At 49.8% G+C, this 19,374-nt stretch overlaps 1 protein-coding gene across 2 annotated transcripts in view; it reads right to left on the reverse strand.

Annotated features, from left to right (window-relative positions):
- LOC115189971 (CCR4-NOT transcription complex subunit 2) overlaps positions 1–19,374 on the reverse strand; it is a 71,278-nt gene that overhangs the window by 21,345 nt on the left and 30,559 nt on the right. For both annotated transcript variants that reach the window (XM_029748496.1, XM_029748497.1), the window contains exons 3-9: positions 16,676–16,748; positions 14,699–14,849; positions 13,410–13,628; positions 7,682–7,761; positions 7,307–7,432; positions 5,039–5,163; positions 1,412–1,532 (exon numbers count right to left, since the gene is read on the reverse strand). In XM_029748496.1, the coding sequence (XP_029604356.1) occupies positions 1,412–1,532; positions 5,039–5,163; positions 7,307–7,432; positions 7,682–7,761; positions 13,410–13,628; positions 14,699–14,849; positions 16,676–16,748 (895 nt within the window). The remainder of the gene's footprint in view (positions 1–1,411; positions 1,533–5,038; positions 5,164–7,306; positions 7,433–7,681; positions 7,762–13,409; positions 13,629–14,698; positions 14,850–16,675; positions 16,749–19,374) is intronic.

A 19,374-nucleotide genomic window follows, 5' to 3' on the forward strand; every position in this document is an offset into this window, starting at 1 on the left:
GAGATGCTGCCTACCCTCCCCACCTGGGGTTACCCCGTCAGAAAGTACAAGATCCAGTTGCAGGGGGAGGTGTTCAGACCCAGAATCCTAAACTTGGTGACGAGCTTGAAAGGGACTGATGTTGTTGAACGCTGAGCTGTAGTCAATGAACAGCATTTTCACATCGGTATCCCTCTTATCTAGGTGGGTGAGGGCAGTGAGGAGAGCAACTGAGATTGGGTCATCTATGGATCTGTTGGGGCGGTATGCAAATTGGGGGTGCGTCTAGGGGGCTGGAGTGAATGTGTGTCATAACCAGCCTATCAAAGCGCTTCATGATTACAGAAGTGACTGCTACAGGTCGGTAGTCATTGTGGCATGAAGCCTTAGAGTTGTTAGGAACAGGAATCATGGTGGTCATGTTAAAACATGTGGGATTAACAGACTGGGACAATGAGAGGTTGAAAATGACTGGGAATATGCCTGCCAGTGGTTCTGCGCATGCTCTGAGAATGGGCCCTGGAATACCGTTGGGGCCCGCGGCCTTGTGGGACCTGATTAAAGACCCTTCTCACGTCGGCCTCAGGGATTGAGCTGGGTCAGTGACGGCTCTCACACCCGGGTCCACGTGGTTGTCAAAGCGTGCAGAAAATGCATGGAGACCGTCTGTTAGCGGCATCGTTGGGCAGATCACAGCTGGTTCTTCCTCTGTAATCCGTATTGGTCTACACAGGTCTCCCTAGTCTCTCGACTACACAGGTCTCCCTAGTCTCTCGACTACACAGGTCTCCCTAGTCTCTCGACTACACAGGTCTCCCTAGTCTCTCGACTACACAGGTCTCCCTAGTCTCTCGACTACACAGGTCTCCCTAGTCTCTCGACTACACAGGTCTCCCTACCCTAGTCTCTCGACTACACAGGTCTCCCTAGTCTCTCGACTACACAGGTCTCCCTAGTCTCTCGACTACACAGGTCTCCCTAGTCTCTCGACTACACAGGTCTCCCTAGTCTCTCGACTACACAGGTCTCCCTAGTCTCTCGACTACACAGGTCTCCCTAGTCATCGACTACACAGGTCTCCCTAGTCATCGACTACACAGGTCTCCCTAGTCATCGACTACACAGGTCTCCCTAGTCATCGACTACACAGGTCTCCCTAGTCATCGACTACACAGGTCTCCCTAGTCATCGACTACACAGGTCTCCCTAGTCATCGACTACACAGGTCTCCCTAGTCATCGACTACACAGGTCTCCCTAGTCATCGACTACACAGGTCTCCCTAGTCAGACTACACAGGTCTCCCTAGTCATCGACTACACAGGTCTCCCTAGTCATTAGAGGTCCTGTGACAGGTGAAAGGTTGGATGGAGTGAAGGAGAGAGAACGAGAACAAGAGAGAGAGAAAGAGAAAGAGAGGAATGGAGTCTTACCGTCTGGTAACACCTGTATGCCTTTCTTCAACTGGTTGTTGTTCTGGGCTGTTGAGCTCTTGTCCCCGGGGAACTTGGGCCCGTCTGTGCTGCTGGAAGTCTTACCTGAAGAGTTTAGATTCTGAAAGAGGTGACAGGAAGAGAAGGGTTTAGATTCTGGAGAGAGGGACGGGAAGAGAAGAAGGGTCTAGATTCTGGAGAGAGGGACGGGAAGAGAAGAAGGGTCTAGATTCTGGAGAGAGGGACGGGAAGAGAAGGGTTTAGATTCTGGAGAGAGGGACGGGAAGAGTAGAAGAGTAGATTCTGGAGAGAGGGACGGGAAGAGAAGAAGAGTAGATTCTGGAGAGAGGGACGGGAAGAGAAGAAGGGTTTAGATTCTGGAGAGAGGGACGGGAAGAGTAGAAGAGTAGATTCTGGAGAGAGGGACGGGAAGAGAAGAAGGGTCTAGATTCTGGAGAGAGGGAAGAGAAGAAGAGTAGATTCTGGAGAGAGGGACGGGAAGAGAAGGGTTTAGATTCTGGAGAGAGGGACGGGAAGAGAAGGGTTTAGATTCTGGAGAGAGGGACGGGAAGAGAAGAAGAGTAGATTCTGGAGAGAGGGACGGGAAGAGTAGAAGGGTTTAGATTCTGGAGAGAGGGACGGGAAGAGTAGAAGGGTTTAGATTCTGGAGAGAGGGACGGGAAGAGTAGAAGAGTAGATTCTGGAGAGAGGGACGGGAAGAGAAGAAGAGTAGATTCTGGAGAGAGGGACGGGAAGAGAAGAAGAGTAGATTCTGGAGAGAGGGACGGGAAGAGAAGAAGAGTAGATTCTGGAGAGAGGGACGGGAAGAGTAGAAGGGTCTAGATTCTGGAGAGAGGGACGGGAAGAGAAGAAGGGTTTAGATTCTGGAGAGAGGGACGGGAAGAGAAGAAGAGTAGATTCTGGAGAGAGGGACGGGAAGAGTAGAAGGGTCTAGATTCTGGAGAGAGGGACGGGAAGAGAAGAAGAGTAGATTCTGGAGAGAGGGACGGGAAGAGAAGAAGAAGGCTTTAGATTCTAGAGAGAGGGACGGGAAGAGAAGAAGAGTAGATTCTGGAGAGAAGGACGGGAAGAGAAGAAGGGTTTAGATTCTGGAGAGAGGGACGGGAAGAGAAGAAGGGTCTAGATTCTGGAGAGAGGGAAGAGAAGAAGAGTAGATTCTGGAGAGAGGGACGGGAAGAGAAGAAGGGTCTAGATTCTGGAGAGAGGGAAGAGAAGAAGAGTAGATTCTGGAGAGAGGGACGGGAAGAGAAGAAGAGTAGATTCTGGAGAGAGGGACGGGAAGAGAAGGGTTTAGATTCTGGAGAGAGGGACGGGAAGAGAAGGGTTTAGATTCTGGAGAGAGGGACGGGAAGAGAAGAAGGGTCTAGATTCTGGAGAGAGGGACGGGAAGAGAAGAAGAGTAGATTCTGGAGAGAGGGACGGGAAGAGAAGAAGAGTAGATTCTGGAGAGAGGGACGGGAAGAGTAGAAGGGTCTAGATTCTGGAGAGAGGGACGGGAAGAGAAGAAGGGTTTAGATTCTGGAGAGAGGGACGGGAAGAGAAGAAGAGTAGATTCTGGAGAGAGGGACGGGAAGAGTAGAAGGGTCTAGATTCTGGAGAGAGGGACGGGAAGAGAAGAAGAGTAGATTCTGGAGAGAAGGACGGGAAGAGAAGAAGAAGGCTTTAGATTCTAGAGAGAGGGACGGGAAGAGAAGAAGAGTAGATTCTGGAGAGAAGGACGGGAAGAGAAGAAGGGTTTAGATTCTGGAGAGAGGGACGGGAAGAGTAGAAGAGTAGATTCTGGAGAGAGGGACGGGAAGAGAAGAAGGGTCTAGATTCTGGAGAGAGGGAAGGGAAGAAGAGTAGATTCTGGAGAGAGGGACGGGAAGAGTAGAAGGGTCTAGATTCTGGAGAGAGGGACGGGAAGAGAAGAAGAGTAGATTCTGGAGAGAGGGACGGGAAGAGAAGGGTTTAGATTCTGGAGAGAGGGACGGGAAGAGAAGGGTTTAGATTCTGGAGAGAGGGACGGGAAGAGAAGAAGAGTAGATTCTGGAGAGAGGGACGGGAAGAGAAGGGTTTAGATTCTGGAGAGAGGGACGGGAAGAGTAGAAGGGTTTAGATTCTGGAGAGAGGGACGGGAAGAGTAGAAGAGTAGATTCTGGAGAGAGGGACGGGAAGAGTAGAAGGGTCTAGATTCTGGAGAGAGGGACGGGAAGAGAAGAAGGGTTTAGATTCTGGAGAGAGGGACGGGAAGAGAAGAAGAGTAGATTCTGGAGAGAGGGACGGGAAGAGAAGAAGAGTAGATTCTGGAGAGAGGGACGGGAAGAGTAGAAGGGTCTAGATTCTGGAGAGAGGGACGGGAAGAGAAGAAGGGTTTAGATTCTGGAGAGAGGGACGGGAAGAGAAGAAGAGTAGATTCTGGAGAGAGGGACGGGAAGAGTAGAAGGGTCTAGATTCTGGAGAGAGGGACGGGAAGAGAAGAAGAGTAGATTCTGGAGAGAGGGACGGGAAGAGAAGAAGAGTAGATTCTGGAGAGAGGGACGGGAAGAGTAGAAGGGTTTCGATTCTGGAGAGAGGGACGGGAAGAGAAGAAGGGTTTAGATTCTGGAGAGAGGGACGGGAAGAGAAGAAGGGTCTAGATTCTGGAGAGAGGGACGGGAAGAGAAGAAGAGTAGATTCTGGAGAGAGGGACAGGAAGAGAAGAAGAGTAGATTCTGGAGAGAGGGACGGGAAGAGAAGGGTTTAGATTCTGGAGAGAGGGACGGGAAGAGAAGGGTTTAGATTCTGGAGAGAGGGACGGGAAGAGAAGAAGGGTTTAGATTCTGGAGAGAGGGACGGGAAGAGTAGAAGGGTCTAGATTCTGGAGAGAGGGACGGGAAGAGAAGAAGAGTAGATTCTGGAGAGAGGGACGGGAAGAGAAGGGTCTAGATTCTGGAGAGAGGGACGGGAAGAGAAGAAGAGTTTAGATTCTGGAGAGAGGGACGGGAAGAGAAGAAGGGTTTAGATTCTGGAGAGAGGGACGGGAAGAGAAGAAGAGTAGATTCTGGAGAGAGGGACGGGAAGAGTAGAAGAGTAGATTCTGGAGAGGGATGAAGAGGCATAGTGAAAGAGTACATTCTACAGAGGGAGGAAGAATCCTGTTAGAGTCCCAGTATCTTTCCCTGTGCGGTTGTTCTCCTCCGAACACTAAAGATACAGTCCACTACTGAGCGGTCTTCACTAAACTGAACTGCTTCCTGTGGGATAAATAGAACTCTACTTCTGCAGAAGAGAAAAGGGAAACGAACCTTGGCTTCATTAAACAGCCCTCCTACAATGGATTTCAGAAGCCATATCCTGAGTAAACAGCAGTTCACAAGTCCCTCATCCTTCTCCCTCTCCTTCCATTAGAGAGGCTGTTTCAGACAGTAACCATGTTGATTTCCCCAGCAGCTCTCATACCCCCTGCTACTACAACATCAAATCAATAATAACTTACTTTGTCCTAGTTTAGTTCCAGGTCTCTCTACACATTGACCAAGCCTCAGAGCTGAGCAACATTAGTCACATAACTCTGATCAACTCCCCGCAGTAGGAATAACACCAAATGGATGGGGACTAAGTTCCTCCTAGAGATGTACGACTCACCGTTTTGCTGTCGTCGTTGTTCGACGTGGCGTCCTTGTAGTTGGGACCAGGAAGTGCAGGGAAGTCCTCGTTATGGATGGAAAAGTCTTGGGACTGTTCGTTTGAGGGTTTGGTGACCATTCCAACTGCAGTACAGGAGGACAGGCTGTAGCTCAGGTAAATACAGAATATCTTATCGCTCTGGAAGACAACAATCAATATCACCGCATCCCAGCAACCCAGAAGCAAAGGGAAACATGTTTTAATTTCCTCCCAACCAGTGGGTTGAGGAGAGGGGGGGGGGGGTGTCACCATAGAGAACCAGTGGGTTGAGGAGAGGAGTGGGGGGGGGGGGGGGGGTGTCACCATAGAGAACCAGTGGGTTGAGGAGAGGAGTGGGGGGGGGGGGGGTCTCACCATAGAGAACCAGTGGGTTGAGGAGAGGAGTGGGGGGGGGGGTCTCACCATAGAGAACCAGTGGGTTGAGGAGAGGAGTGGGGGGGGGGGGGGGGGTCTCACCATAGAGAACCAGTGGGTTGAGGAGAGGAGTGGGGGGGGGGGGGGGTCTCACCATAGAGAACCAGCGGGTTGAGGAGAGGAGTGGGGGGGGGGGGGTCTCACCATAGAGAACCAGTGGGTTGAGGAGAGGAGTGGGGGGGGGGGGGGGGTCTCACCATAGAGAACCAGTGGGTTGAGGAGAGGAGTGGGGGGGGGGGGTCTCACCATAGAGAACCAGTGGGTTGAGGAGAGGAGTGGGGGGGGGGTGTCACCATAGAGAACCAGTGGGTTGAGGAGAGGAGTGGGGGGGGGGGGGTCTCACCATAGAGAACCAGGGGGTTGAGGAGAGGAGTGGGGGGGGGGGGGTCTCACCATAGAGAACCAGTGGGTTGAGGAGAGGAGTGGGGGGGGGGGGGGTCTCACCATAGAGAACCAGTGGGTTGAGGAGAGGAGTGGGGGGGGGGGGTCTCACCATAGAGAACCAGTGGGTTGAGGAGAGGAGTGGGGGGGGGGGGGGGTCTCACCATAGAGAACCAGTGGGTTGAGGAGAGGAGTGGGGGGGGGGGTCTCACCATAGAGAACCAGTGGGTTGAGGAGAGGAGTGGGGGGGGGGGGTCTCACCATAGAGAACCAGTGGGTTGAGGAGAGGAGTGGGGGGGGGGGGGGGGTCTCACCATAGAGAACCAGTGGGTTGAGGAGAGGAGGGGGGGGGGGGGGGGGGGAGGTCTCACCATAGAGAACCAGTGGGTTGAGGAGTGGGGGGGGGGGGGGGGTCTCACCATAGAGAACCAGTGGGTTGAGGAGTGGGGGGGGGGGGGGTCTCACCATAGAGAACCAGTGGGTTGAGGAGAGGAGTGGGGGGGGGGGGGGGTCTCACCATAGAGAACCAGTGGGTTGAGGGGAGGAGTGGGGGGGGGGGGGGGGTCTCACCATAGAGAACCAGTGGGTTGAGGAGAGGAGTGGAGGGGGGGGGGGGGTCTCACCATAGAGAACCAGTGGGTTGAGGAGTGGGGGGGGGGGGGTGTCACCATAGAGAACCAGTGGGTTGAGGAGAGGAGTGGGGGGGGGGGTCTCACCATAGAGAACCAGTGGGTTGAGGAGAGGAGTGGGGGGGGGGGGGGGTCTCACCATAGAGAACCAGTGGGTTGAGGAGAGGAGTGGGGGTGGGGGGGGTCTCACCATAGAGAACCAGTGGGTTGAGGAGAGGAGTGGGGGGGGGGGGGGGGGGTCTCACCATAGAGAACCAGTGGGTTGAGGAGTGGGGGGGGGGGGGGTCTCACCATAGAGAACCAGTGGGTTGAGGAGAGGGGGGGGGGGGGGGGGGGTCTCACCATAGAGAACCAGTGGGTTGAGGAGAGGAGTGGGGGGGGGGGGGGGGAGGTCTCACCATAGAGAACCAGTGGGTTGAGGAGAGGAGTGGGGGGGGGGGGGGGGGTCTCACCATAGAGAACCAGTGGGTTGGGGAGTGGGGGGGGGGGGGGGGTCTCACCATAGAGAACCAGTGGGTTGAGGAGTGGGGGGGGGGGGGTCTCACCATAGAGAACCAGTGGGTTGAGGAGAGGAGTGGGGGGGGGGGGGTCTCACCATAGAGAACCAGTGGGTTGAGGAGAGGAGTGGGGGGGGGGGGGGGGGTCTCACCATAGAGAACCAGTGGGTTGAGGAGAGGAGGGGGGGGGGGGGGGGTCTCACCATAGAGAACCAGTGGGTTGAGGAGTGGGGGGGGGGGTCTCACCATAGAGAACCAGTGGGTTGAGGAGAGGAGTGGGGGGGGGGGGGGGGGGGGGGTCTCACCATAAGGAGCCCTCCCAGCCAGTGGGTTGAGGAGAGGAGTGGGGTTTCCACCTCCTTCCCTCCGACTCCGGTCTGCTAACGCTGGGAAGTCTGACAAGTCCAGACCCGTCACGTTTTCACTCCCGTCTACAGCAGGAAGACAGACAGGACAAGAGAACAGTTAGTCAAGTCACCTCCCAATGTATTTAAAAAGCATTTCAGCATCTCCCACTTTACAGATAAAACAAGCTGTTCCAGAGCCTCATATCAAACCTCTAGTCAGTTACAGAAACAAACCACAAAAAAATGATCAAATTACTACAATTCATTGATGGCTTTCTGTCATCAATGAAGAAGGGTATCAATCAGACAGCCAATCAATGTCCTGAACATCACCTGTTCCATTGAAGATGTTGCTGGGTAACGAGTTGTTCATCCCGAACGATGGATTCCGGTTCATTCCAAACCCCGACATACTGAAACAGAGACACTATTTCAGTCGGAATTCAATTTCACATTTTACTCATTCAGCAGAAGCCCTTATCCAGGGCAAATTACCAACATGGACATACTGAAACATGGAGAGAGAAACACACACCATTTCACTTCAATTCCTGTTTCAATTTGTTAAGTCTTAAACCACGCAATATAGAAAAGTACCTAAAAAGTCCAAACCCCCATAACACCCTAAGGCAGTCATAGGTACAGGCTGATATAATGACATACGGTAGGTAGCCTAGTAATAATGGGTCACTACAGAGCACCACAGTCACTACATGGTCACTACAGCGCACCAGTCACTACAGAGCACCACAGTCACTACAGAGCACCACAGTCACTACAGAGCACCACAGTCACTACAGAGCACCACAGTCACTACAGAGCACCACACTGAGTACCAGTCACTACATGGTCATCGCAGAGCACCACAGTCAGTCATCGCAGAGCACCACAGTCAGTCATCGCAGAGCACCACAGTCAGTCATCGCAGAGCACCACAGTCAGTCATCGCAGAGCACCACAGTCAGTCATCGCAGAGCACCACAGTCAGTCATCGCAGAGCACCACAGTCAGTCATCGCAGAGCACCACAGTCAGTCATCGTAGAGCACCACAGTCAGTCATCACAGAGCACCACAGTCAGTCATCACAGAGCACCAGTCAGTCATCACAGAGCACCACAGTCAGTCATCACAGAGCACCACAGTCAGTCATCACAGAGCACCACAGTCATCACAGAGCACCACAGTCATCACAGAGCACCACAGTCATCACAGAGCACCACAGTCATCACATGATCTGACTCTGTACCAAGCTAAAGGTAATTATGGTCATAATGATCATAATGGGTTAGCTAGAGATACACAACTACCACACACACTTTAGACACACATATACACCTATCTATTGTTGTCATATAGAACAGATTTACACACCATCTCCATGGAGACAGAACAGAGGTGGACTACTTCCTCTGTACTGTGGTGTGAGGACTAATTAGCTACACTGGGGAAGAATCAAAGTGATGACAGATGAGAAAAGGAGAGGAAGTGCAGAGAAGAGGAGGAAGACGAGAAAGATGAGATTGAAACTACTTAGTTGACTCCTTTTCTCAGACCACTAAACACACCTTCAGGATAATGTCTTCACATTCATCATTCTCCACATAATTAAGAGACAAAGAGAAGAGGGTGAATAATACAGTCTAGGCTACTAGGCTAGTCTACAGGCTAGGCTAGTCTACAGGCTAGTCTACAGGCTAGGCTAGTCTACAGGCTAGGCTAGTCTACAGGCTAGGCTAGTCTACAGGCTAGGCTAGTCTACAGGCTAGGCTAGTCTACAGGCTAGGCTAGTCTACAGGCTAGGCTAGTCTACAGGCTAGGCTACAGGCTAGGCTAGTCTACAGGTTATAAGGGAATTTATATGATTCAAGTAATGACAAAAGAATTCCACCCTGTAACGTAATTACTAGACTATGTAAAATGTATTAGGATGATTAGACTAAATTCCTATAAGGTTTGGTTAAGACAAGTTAAGGGTGAGAAATGTGGGACTGAGAAAACACAGAGGACAATTGAACTATACGTGACCTGACCTGGTTGGAAGTCTGAAAAACTTACGACAGGAAAGAGACCCTGTCAAGGTCCCTGTAATCTAGGGAGGGAGGGAACGGTATGGAACTGCCAGCTTGGTAGTGATAAAGGAAGAATGTGGACTGTGGGGATAGATACAGCCCACCTCCTGTCTGTGTGTGCCTGGGGGGAGGTGGGAGTTAGAAAATGACGTCTTTCATTTTTGACTTCAGAACGTTCTCTGAATAAACCTTGGACCTTTTGCAGAAGCTGAGTCTTTGCCTAATTGTTATTAAATCCAGGGTCTTACAAACCTCGGGGATTGGTCAAAGCTTAAATAATTGTTTAGTTATCATTAGGATTGAAAATTCTCGTGACAACAGGCTAGGCTAGGCTAGTCTACACTACAGTCTACACTACAGTCTACACTACAGTCTACACTACAGTCTACACTACAGTCTCAGTATGTGGAAGACGAGAGGAAGAGGAGAGAGGAGCTACTAAACAAGATAATGGAGGGGGTGAGAGAGCGACAGGGAGAGAGCGACAGGGAGAGAGCGACAGGGAGAGAGCGACAGGGAGAGAGCGACAGGGAGAGAGCGACAGGGAGAGAGAGAGTGAATGAGGCAGTGCATATTATGCATTTAAACTGACCTTACTCATACGTCTTTTCTCTCCCTTCTGCCCTCACGCGCCCCTCGCCACTGCCCTCGCCCTCCCCGCTGCCCTCTTCTCTCTGTGCAGAGTTCTCAATCACAGCTTGTGTGTTTTTCCCAAGGCAGTAAACATCTCCTGCCAGACACTCTCACCCTGTTAATGTCCTTATAGAACAACAGTCTCCTTTCAGCCAGAGCGCATCAGTCCCTTCATAGGACAACAGAAGATGTCCAACAACCATTTTGATTGAGACTCAAGACTACTTGATAGACTAGCGACTATGAGAACAATAAAGTATCTCTCCATCTATCCTGTTACATACTTGACAGGGGGTGTACAAGTGCACACTTGGGGGAAGAGGAGCTGGGCTCCTCTAATCAAATTGTATTTATCACATGCGCCGAATACAAAAAGGTGTAGACCTTACAGTGAAATGCTTACTGACAAGCCATTAACCAACAACGCCGGACAAGAAATAGAGTTAAAAAAATATTTAAGAAATAAACAAAAGTAAAACATTTACTCAAGAGTAACAATAAAATAACGAGGCTATATACAGGGGGTACCGGTACCGAGTCAATGTGCGGGAGTACAGGTTAGTAATGAGGCTATATACAGGGGGGGTACCGGTACCGAGTCAATGTGGAGGCTATATACAGGGGGGTACCGGTACCGAGTCAATGTGGAGGCTATATCCAGGGGGGTACCGGTACCGAGTCAATGTGGAGGCTATATACAGGGGGGTACCGGTACCGAGTCAATGTGCGGGGGTACAGGTTAGTAATGAGGTTATATACAGGGGGGTACCGGTACCGAGTCAATGTGGAGGCTATATACAGGGGGGTACCGGTACAGAGTCAATGTGCGGGGGTACAGGTTAGTAATGAGGTTATATACAGGGGGTACCGGTACCGAGTCAATGTGCGGGGGTACAGGTTAGTAATGAGGTTATATACAGGGGGTTACCGGTACCGAGTCAATGTGGAGGCTATATACAGGGGGGTACCGGTACAGAGTCAATGTGCGGGGGTACAGGTTAGTAATGAGGTTATATACAGGGGGTACCGGTACCGAGTCAATGTGCGGGGGTACAGGTTAGTAATGAGGTTATATACAGGGGGGTACCGGTACCGAGTCAATGTGCGGGGGTACAGGTTAGTAATGAGGTTATATACAGGGGGTTACCGGTACCGAGTCAATGTGCGGGGGGTACAGGTTAGTAATGAGGCTATATACAGGGGGGTACCGGTACCGAGTCAATGTGCGGGGGTACAGGTTAGTAACGAGGTTATATACAGGGGGGTACCGGTACCGAGTCAATGTGCGGGGGTACAGGTTAGTAATGAGGCTATATACAGGGGTTACCGGTACCGAGTCAATGTGCGGGGGTACAGGTTAGTAATGAGGTTATATACAGGGGGGTACCGGTACAGAGTCAATGTGCGGGGGTACAGGTTAGTAATGAGGCTATATACGGGGGGGTACCGGTACAGAGTCAATGTGCGGGGGGTACAGGTTAGTAATGAGGCTATATACAGGGGGGTACCGGTACAGAGTCAATGTGCGGGGGGGTACAGGTTAGTAATGAGGTTATATACAGGGGGGTACCGGTACCGAGTCAATGTGCGGGGGTACAGGTTAGTAATGAGGCTATATACAGGGGGGGGTACCGGTACCGAGTCAATGTGCGGGGGTACAGGTTAGTAATGAGGCTATATACAGGGGGGTACCGGTACCGAGTCAATGTGCGGGGGTACAGGTTAGTAATGAGGCTATATACAGGGGTACCGGTACCGAGTCAATGTGCGGGGGTACAGGTTAGTAATGAGGCTATATACAGGGGGGTACCGGTACCGAGTCAATGTGCGGGGGTACAGGTTAGTAATGAGGCTATATACAGGGGGGTACCGGTACCGAGTCAATGTGCGGGGGGTACAGGTTAGTAATGAGGCTATATACAGGGGGGGTACCGGTACAGAGTCAATGTGCGGGGGTACAGGTTAGTAATGAGGCTATATACAGGGGGGTACCGGTACCGAGTCAATGTGCGGGGGTACAGGTTAGTAATGAGGTTATATACAGGGGGGTACCGGTACCGAGTCAATGTGCGGGGGTACAGGTTAGTAATGAGGCTATATACAGGGGGGTACCGGTACCGAGTCAATGTGCGGGGGTACAGGTTAGTAATGAGGTTATATACAGGGGGTACCGGTACTATTCCATGGCTGTTATTCCGTGTTTTTATACTGTAGTAGGGAGGAAAAAGGTTTGACTGGCTGTTATTCCATGTTTTTATACTGTAGTAGGGAGGAAAAAGGTTTGACTGGCTTCTATTCCATGTTTTTATACTGTAGTAGGGAGGAAAAAGGTTTGACTGGCTGTTATTCCATGTCTTTATACTGTAGTAGGGAGGTAAAATGTTTGACTGGCTGTTATTCCATGTTTTTATACTGTAGTAGGGAGGAAAAAGGTTTGACTGGCTGTTATTCCATGTTTTTATACTGTAGTAGGGAGGAAAAAGGTTTGACTGGCTGTTATTCCATGTTTTTATACTGTAGTAGGGAGGAAAAATGTTTGACTGGCTGTTATTCCATGTCTTTATACTGTAGTAGGGAGGTAAAGGGTTTGACTGGCTGTTATTCCATGTTTTTATACTGTAGTAGGGAGGAAAAAGGTTTGACTGGCTGTTATTCCATGTTTTTATACTGTAGTAGGGAGGAAAAAGGTTTGACTGGCTGTTATTCCATGTCTTTATACTGTAGTAGGGAGGAAAAAGGTTTGACTGGCTGTTATTCCATGTCTTTATACTGTAGTAGGGAGGTAAAAGGTTTGACTGGCTGTTATTCCATGTCTTTATACTGTAGTAGGGAGGAAAAAGGTTTGACTGGCTGTTATTCCATGTTTTTATACTGTAGTAGGGAGGAAAAAGGTTTGACTGGCTGTTATTCCATGTTTTTATACTGTAGTAGGGAGGAAAAAGGTTTGACTGGCTGTTATTCCATGTCTTTATACTGTAGTAGGGAGGTAAAATGTTTGACTGGCTGTTATTCCATGTCTTTATACTGTAGTAGGGAGGTAAAATGTTTGACTGGCTGTTATTCCATGTCTTTATACTGTAGTAGGGAGGTAAAATGTTTGACTGGCTGTTATTCCATGTCTTTATACTGTAGTAGGGAGGTAAAGGGTTTGACTGGCTGTTATTCCATGTCTTTATACTGTAGTAGGGAGGTAAAATGTTTGACTGGCTGTTATTCCATGTGTTTATACTGTTCATTGTCTCACCTGTTCAAAGCCTTTATTATATGTAACCAACAGGTCTTCATGGTTTCTATGTCCTGTCTTCACAATGTTCAATACATCCCCCATTGATAAGGTCTGACTTCATTCTAGTGTTACCTGTTGATGGTGAAAGGTTGCCGTGACTGCTGTTGCTTGGGCATGCAGATGATGCTGGGAGAGGCCCGGTTGGGGCTGCCCAGGCCCGAGCTGCCCAGGCCCGAGCTGCCCAGGCTGTTGGTCCTGCCCCCACTAGGCATGCCCCCCACCATGACCTCCTGGCGCCCCACCTGCTGAGGGGTGCTCATCATGTTCCGCGTGTTCATGGGTAGGATGCCCCTACAGTGGAGGAGACACAGACAGACAGACAGACACAGAGACACAGACAGACAGACAGACAGACACAGAGACACAGACAGACAGACAGACACAGAGACACAGAGACACAGACAGACAGAGACACAGAGACACAGAGACACAGAGACAGACAGACAGACAGACAGACAGACAGACAGACAGACAGACAGACAGACAGACAGACAGACAGACAGACAGACAGACAGACAGACAGACAGACAGACAGACAGACAGAGACAGAGAGAGAGAGACAGACAGACACAGAGAGACAGACACAGACACACAGAGACAGACACACAGAGACAGACACAGACACACAGAGACAGACACACAGAGACAGACACAGACACACAGAGACAGACACAGACACACAGAGACAGACACACAGACAGAGAGACACAGACAGAGAGACACAGACAGAGAGACACAGACAGAGAGACACAGACAGAGAGACACAGACAGAGAGACACAGACAGAGAGACACAGACAGAGAGACACAGACAGAGAGACACAGACAGAGAGACACAGACAGAGAGACACAGACAGAGAGACACAGACAGAGAGACACAGACAGAGAGACACAGACAGAGAGACACAGACAGAGAGACACAGACAGAGAGACACAGACAGAGAGACACAGACAGAGAGACACAGACAGAGAGACACAGACAGAGAGACACAGACAGAGAGACACAGACAGAGAGACAGACGAGGTATGTCAGAGACATGGATGTGATCAGGACAACATGAAAAGCACGTCAGATAAAAAGAGAACGGAATAAGAATTGCTGACTCATCAAAACCTTGTTTTTATTAGGCACGATGAGTGATATTTACCCAGTAAACAACAGTCTTGACCCCATAGGGAGGAGCTCACCTGGCTGCTGACAGCTGCACTGTCATCAACAACATGTTCCTTTTGCCAAGCGACTTAATGCTTCAGTCAGCTGAATCAAGTTGGTAGAACCAGACATGCTGAGATGAATTCCAGAGCCAACTAGGTGTCTGTCAATGTAAATGTCAGTACATGGCCTATAAGTGGAGGGGTGTACCTGCTTGGCGAGGGAGGAGTATGGAGGGACATTGTGGGGGCGACTCCAGTGGCAGGGGTAACATGGCTCGGTAGCTGGTTGCCCTGTGGTAAGCTACGATTCAACTGAGCAGTGGTGTTGCTCATGCCCCTCATAGGGAACCCTAGGGCACCTGGACGTCACACAGGGGAGAAAGATGGTTATAGTTGGAGAGATACAGGCTTTAAAATGGTCAGCTATATTCCTTTATTCAGTAGACATACACAGAAAGACAGGGGAGAAAGGCAGTGGGTTAGAGTCGGAGATAAACAGGCTTTGGACTGGTAAACTCTGAAGACGCTAGGTTATAATCCTTTAAAATACTTGGGAGAAACAGAGATTGAGTGTTTCAAGACAACAGCTGACAGGAGAAGACGATATTGACAACATGGAACGGGTCCAAAACCCAGAGGACTACTGTATTTATATTGATCTGTGTACCAAGGTCGGCCTCAATTACACTTTCAACTCAGCCAATTCAATCCACTTCCTGAACAGGATATAGAATTGATCGCAATCCTTTCCTGTAGAGCATTATGCCATAGGTAGGACATATTGACCCAGCTAAAGGATCAGACATGTTACATCCCAAATGGCATCTTATTCCCTATTAAGTACACTACTTTTGACCAGAGCTCTAAAATGCAGGCGAAGCAGTGACAGAATGCAGGCTAAGCAGTGGCAGAATGCAGGCTAAGCAGTGGCAGAATGCAGGCTAAGCAGTGGCAGAATGCAGGCTAAGCAGTGGCAGAATGCAGGCTAAGCAGTGGCAGAATGCAGGCTAAGCAGTGGCAGAATGCAGGCTAAGCAGTGGCAGAATGCAGGCTAAGAATGCAGGCTAAGCAGTGGCAGAATGCAGGCTAAGCAGTGGCAGAATGCAGGCTAAGCAGTGGCAGAATGCAGGCTAAGCAGTGGCAGAATGCAGGCTAAGCAGTGGCAGAATGCAGGCTAAGCAGTGGCAGAATGCAGGCTAAGCAGTGGCAGAATGCAGGCTAAGCAGTGGCAGAATGCAGGCTAAGCAGTGGCAGAATGCAGGCTAAGCAGTGGCAGAATGCAGGCTAAGCAGTGGCAGAATGCAGGCTAAGCAGTGGCAGAATGCAGGCTAAGCAGTGGCAGAATGCAGGCTAAGCAGTGGCAGAATGCAGGCTAAGCAGTGGCAGAATGCAGGCTAAGCAGTGGCAGAATGCAGGCTAAGCAGTGGCAGAATGCAGGCTAAGCAGTGGCAGAATGCAGGCTAAGCAGTGACAGAATGCAGGCTAAGCAGTGACAGAATGCAGGCTAAGCAGTGACAGAATGCAGGCTAAGCAGTGACAGAATGCAGGCTACGCAGTGACAGAATGCAGGCTACGCAGTGACAGAATGCAGGCTACGCAGTGACAGAATGCAGGCTAAGCAGTGGCAGAATGCAGGCTAAGCAGTGGCAGAATGCAGGCTAAGCAGTGGCAGAATGCAGGCTAAGCAGTGGCAGAATGCAGGCTAAGCAGTGGCAGAATGCAGGCTAAGCAGTGGCAGAATGCAGGCTAAGCAGTGGCAGAATGCAGGCTAAGCAGTGGCAGAATGCAGGCTAAGCAGTGACAGAATGCAGGCTAAGCAGTGGCAGAATGCAGGCTAAGCAGTGGCAGAATGCAGGCTAAGCAGTGGCAGAATGCAGGCTAAGCAGTGACAGAATGCAGGCTAAGCAGTGGCAGAATGCAGGCTAAGCAGTGGCAGAATGCAGGCTAAGCAGTGACAGAATGCAGGCTAAGCAGTGGCAGAATGCAGGCTAAGCAGTGGCAGAATGCAGGCTAAGCAGTGGCAGAATGCAGGCTAAGCAGTGGCAGAATGCAGGCTAAGCAGTGGCAGAATGCAGGCTAAGCAGTGGCAGAATGCAGGCTAAGCAGTGACAGAATGCAGGCTAAGCAGTGGCGTGCTCAAAGCCATGCATGGATGGTGTAGGGACAGCGGACGAGCAGTGCTTACTTTGTGGCCCGTATAAACTGGCACCAAGCTGCGACAATTGACCTGACGACGATGGGGATGGAGATGCCAGCATCTGGAAGACAGGGAGCAGGAGATGCATGTTAGTGGAGGTTCATTCACTTCTCTTTCAGGTCACTTACAAGAGAAGGAAACTGGTAGGGGGTTCAGTCAAAGATCTTTTCCATTCACTTTACAAAGAAAGTAATCTGTTTTGTGGGATAAAATGGTATCTAATGTTAAATAAGGAGGGCTCCTTATTCTGCTCCTGTACTTCAGCTCTCTTGTATAGGCTACGTCACCTACACTCTGTCAGACCAGGCCAACTGGCTCTACTAGATGGAAGACCGCGTGTATGGCTTTGTGTGGGCGAGCGGGTTGCTGATGTCAACGTTGTGAACAGAGTGCCCCATGGTGGCGGGGGGGTTATGGTATGGGCAGGCATAAGCTAAGGACAATGAACACAATAGCATTTTATTGATGGTAATTTGAATGCACAGAGATATCGTGACAAGATCCTGAGGTCCATTGTCGTGCCATTCATCTGCCACCATCACCTCATGTTTCAGCATGATAATGCACGGCCCCATGTCGCAAGGATCTGTACACAACTCCTGGAAGCTGAAAACGGCCTGTATACTCAGACACGTCACCTATTGAGCATGTTTGGGATGCTCTGGATGGACATGTACGACAGCGTGTTCACAGGCCACTATCAACAGCCTGATGACGTGTTGTGCTGCATGGGGCAAATGCTGGTCACACCAAATACTGCCTGCTTTTCTGATCCATGCACCTACCTATTTTTACAGTATCTGTGACCAACAGAGGAATATCTGTATTCCCAGTCATGTGAAATCCATAGATTAGGACCTAATGAATTTATTTTCAATTGACTGATTTCCTTATATGAATTGTAAGTCAGAACAATCTTGGAAATTGTTTCATGTTGCGTTTATATTTTTGTTCAGTGTATACCGTATGGCCGGCTGTCATCAGGTAAAGCTGTATACCGTATGGTCGGCTGTCATCAGGTAAAGCTGTATACCGTATGGTTGGTTGGTTGCCGTATGGTTATGGTTGGCTGTCATCAGGTAAAGCTGTATATGGTTATGGTTGGCTGTCATCAGGTAAAGCTGTATACCGTATGGTTGGCTGTCATCAGGTAAAACTGTATACCGTATGGTTGGCTGTCATCAGGTAAAGCTGTATATGGTTAGCTGTCATCAGGTAAAGCTGTATATGGTTAGCTGTCATCAGGTAAAGCTGTATATGGTTAGCTGTCATCAGGTAAAGCTGTATATGGTTATGGTTGGCTGTCATCAGGTAAAGCTGTATACCGTATGGTCGGCTGTCATCAGGTAAAGCTGTATACCGTATGGTTGGTTGGTTGCCGTATGGTTATGGTTGGCTGTCATCAGGTAAAGCTGTATATGGTTATGGTTGGCTGTCATCAGGTAAAGCTGTATACCGTATGGTTGGCTGTCATCAGGTAAAGCTGTATATGGTTAGCTGTCATCAGGTAAAGCTGTATACCGTATGGTTAGCTGTCATCAGGTAAAGCTGTATATGGTTAGGGTTGGCTGTCATCAGTCATCAGGTAAAGCTGTATACCATATGGTCGGCTGTCATCAGGTAAAGCTGTATACCGTATGGTTGGCTGTCATCAGGTAAAGCTGTATACCGTATGGTCGGCTGTCATCAGGTAAAGCTGTATATGGTTATGGTCGGCTGTCATCAGGTAAAGCTGTATATGGTTATGGTCGGCTGTCATCAGGTAAAGCTGTATACCGTATGGTTGGCTGTCATCAGGTAAAGCTGTATATGGTTAGCTGTCATCAGGTAAAGCTGTATACCGTATGGTTGGCTGTCATCAGGTAAAGCTGTATACCGTATGGTTGGCTGTCATCAGTCATCAGGTAAAGCTGTATACCGTATGGTTGGCTGTCATCAGGTAAAGCTGTATACCGTATGGTTGGCTGTCATCAGGTAAAGCTGTATATGGGTAGCTGTCATCAGGTAAAGCTGTATATGGTTAGCTGTCATCAGGTAAAGCTGTATACCGTATGGTTGGCTGTCATCAGGTAAAGCTGTATATGGTTATGGTTGGCTGTCATCAGGTAAAGCTGTATACCGTATGGTTGGCTGTCATCAGGTAAAGCTGTATACAGTATGGTTGGCTGTCATCAGGTAAAGCTGTATACCGTTTGGTCGGCTGTCATCAGGTAAAACTGTATACCGTATGGTTGGCTGTCATCAGGTAAAGTTGTATATGGTTAGCTGTCATCAGGTAAAGCTGTATACCGTATGGTTGGTTGGTTGCCGTATGGTTATGGTTGGCTGTCATCAGGTAAAGCTGTATACCGTATGGTTGGCTGTCATCAGGTAAAGCTGTATACCGTATGGTTGGCTGTCATCAGGTAAAGTTGTATAGGGTTAGCTGTCATCAGGTAAAGCTGTATACCGTATGGTTGGTTGGTTGCCGTATGGTTATGGTTGGCTGTCATCAGGTAAAGCTGTATACCGTATGGTTGGTTGGTTGCCGTATGGTTATGGTTGGCTGTCATCAGGTAAAGCTGTATACCGTATGGTTGGCTGTCATCAGGTAAAGCTGTATACCGTATGGTTGGCTGTCATCAGGTAAAGCTGTATACCGTATGGTTGGCTGTCATCAGGTAAAGCTGTATACCGTATGGTTGGCT

The sequence above is a fragment of the Salmo trutta genome, unplaced genomic scaffold (genome assembly GCF_901001165.1).
Source record: "Salmo trutta unplaced genomic scaffold, fSalTru1.1, whole genome shotgun sequence".
NCBI classification, from domain to species: Eukaryota; Metazoa; Chordata; class Actinopteri; order Salmoniformes; family Salmonidae; genus Salmo; species Salmo trutta.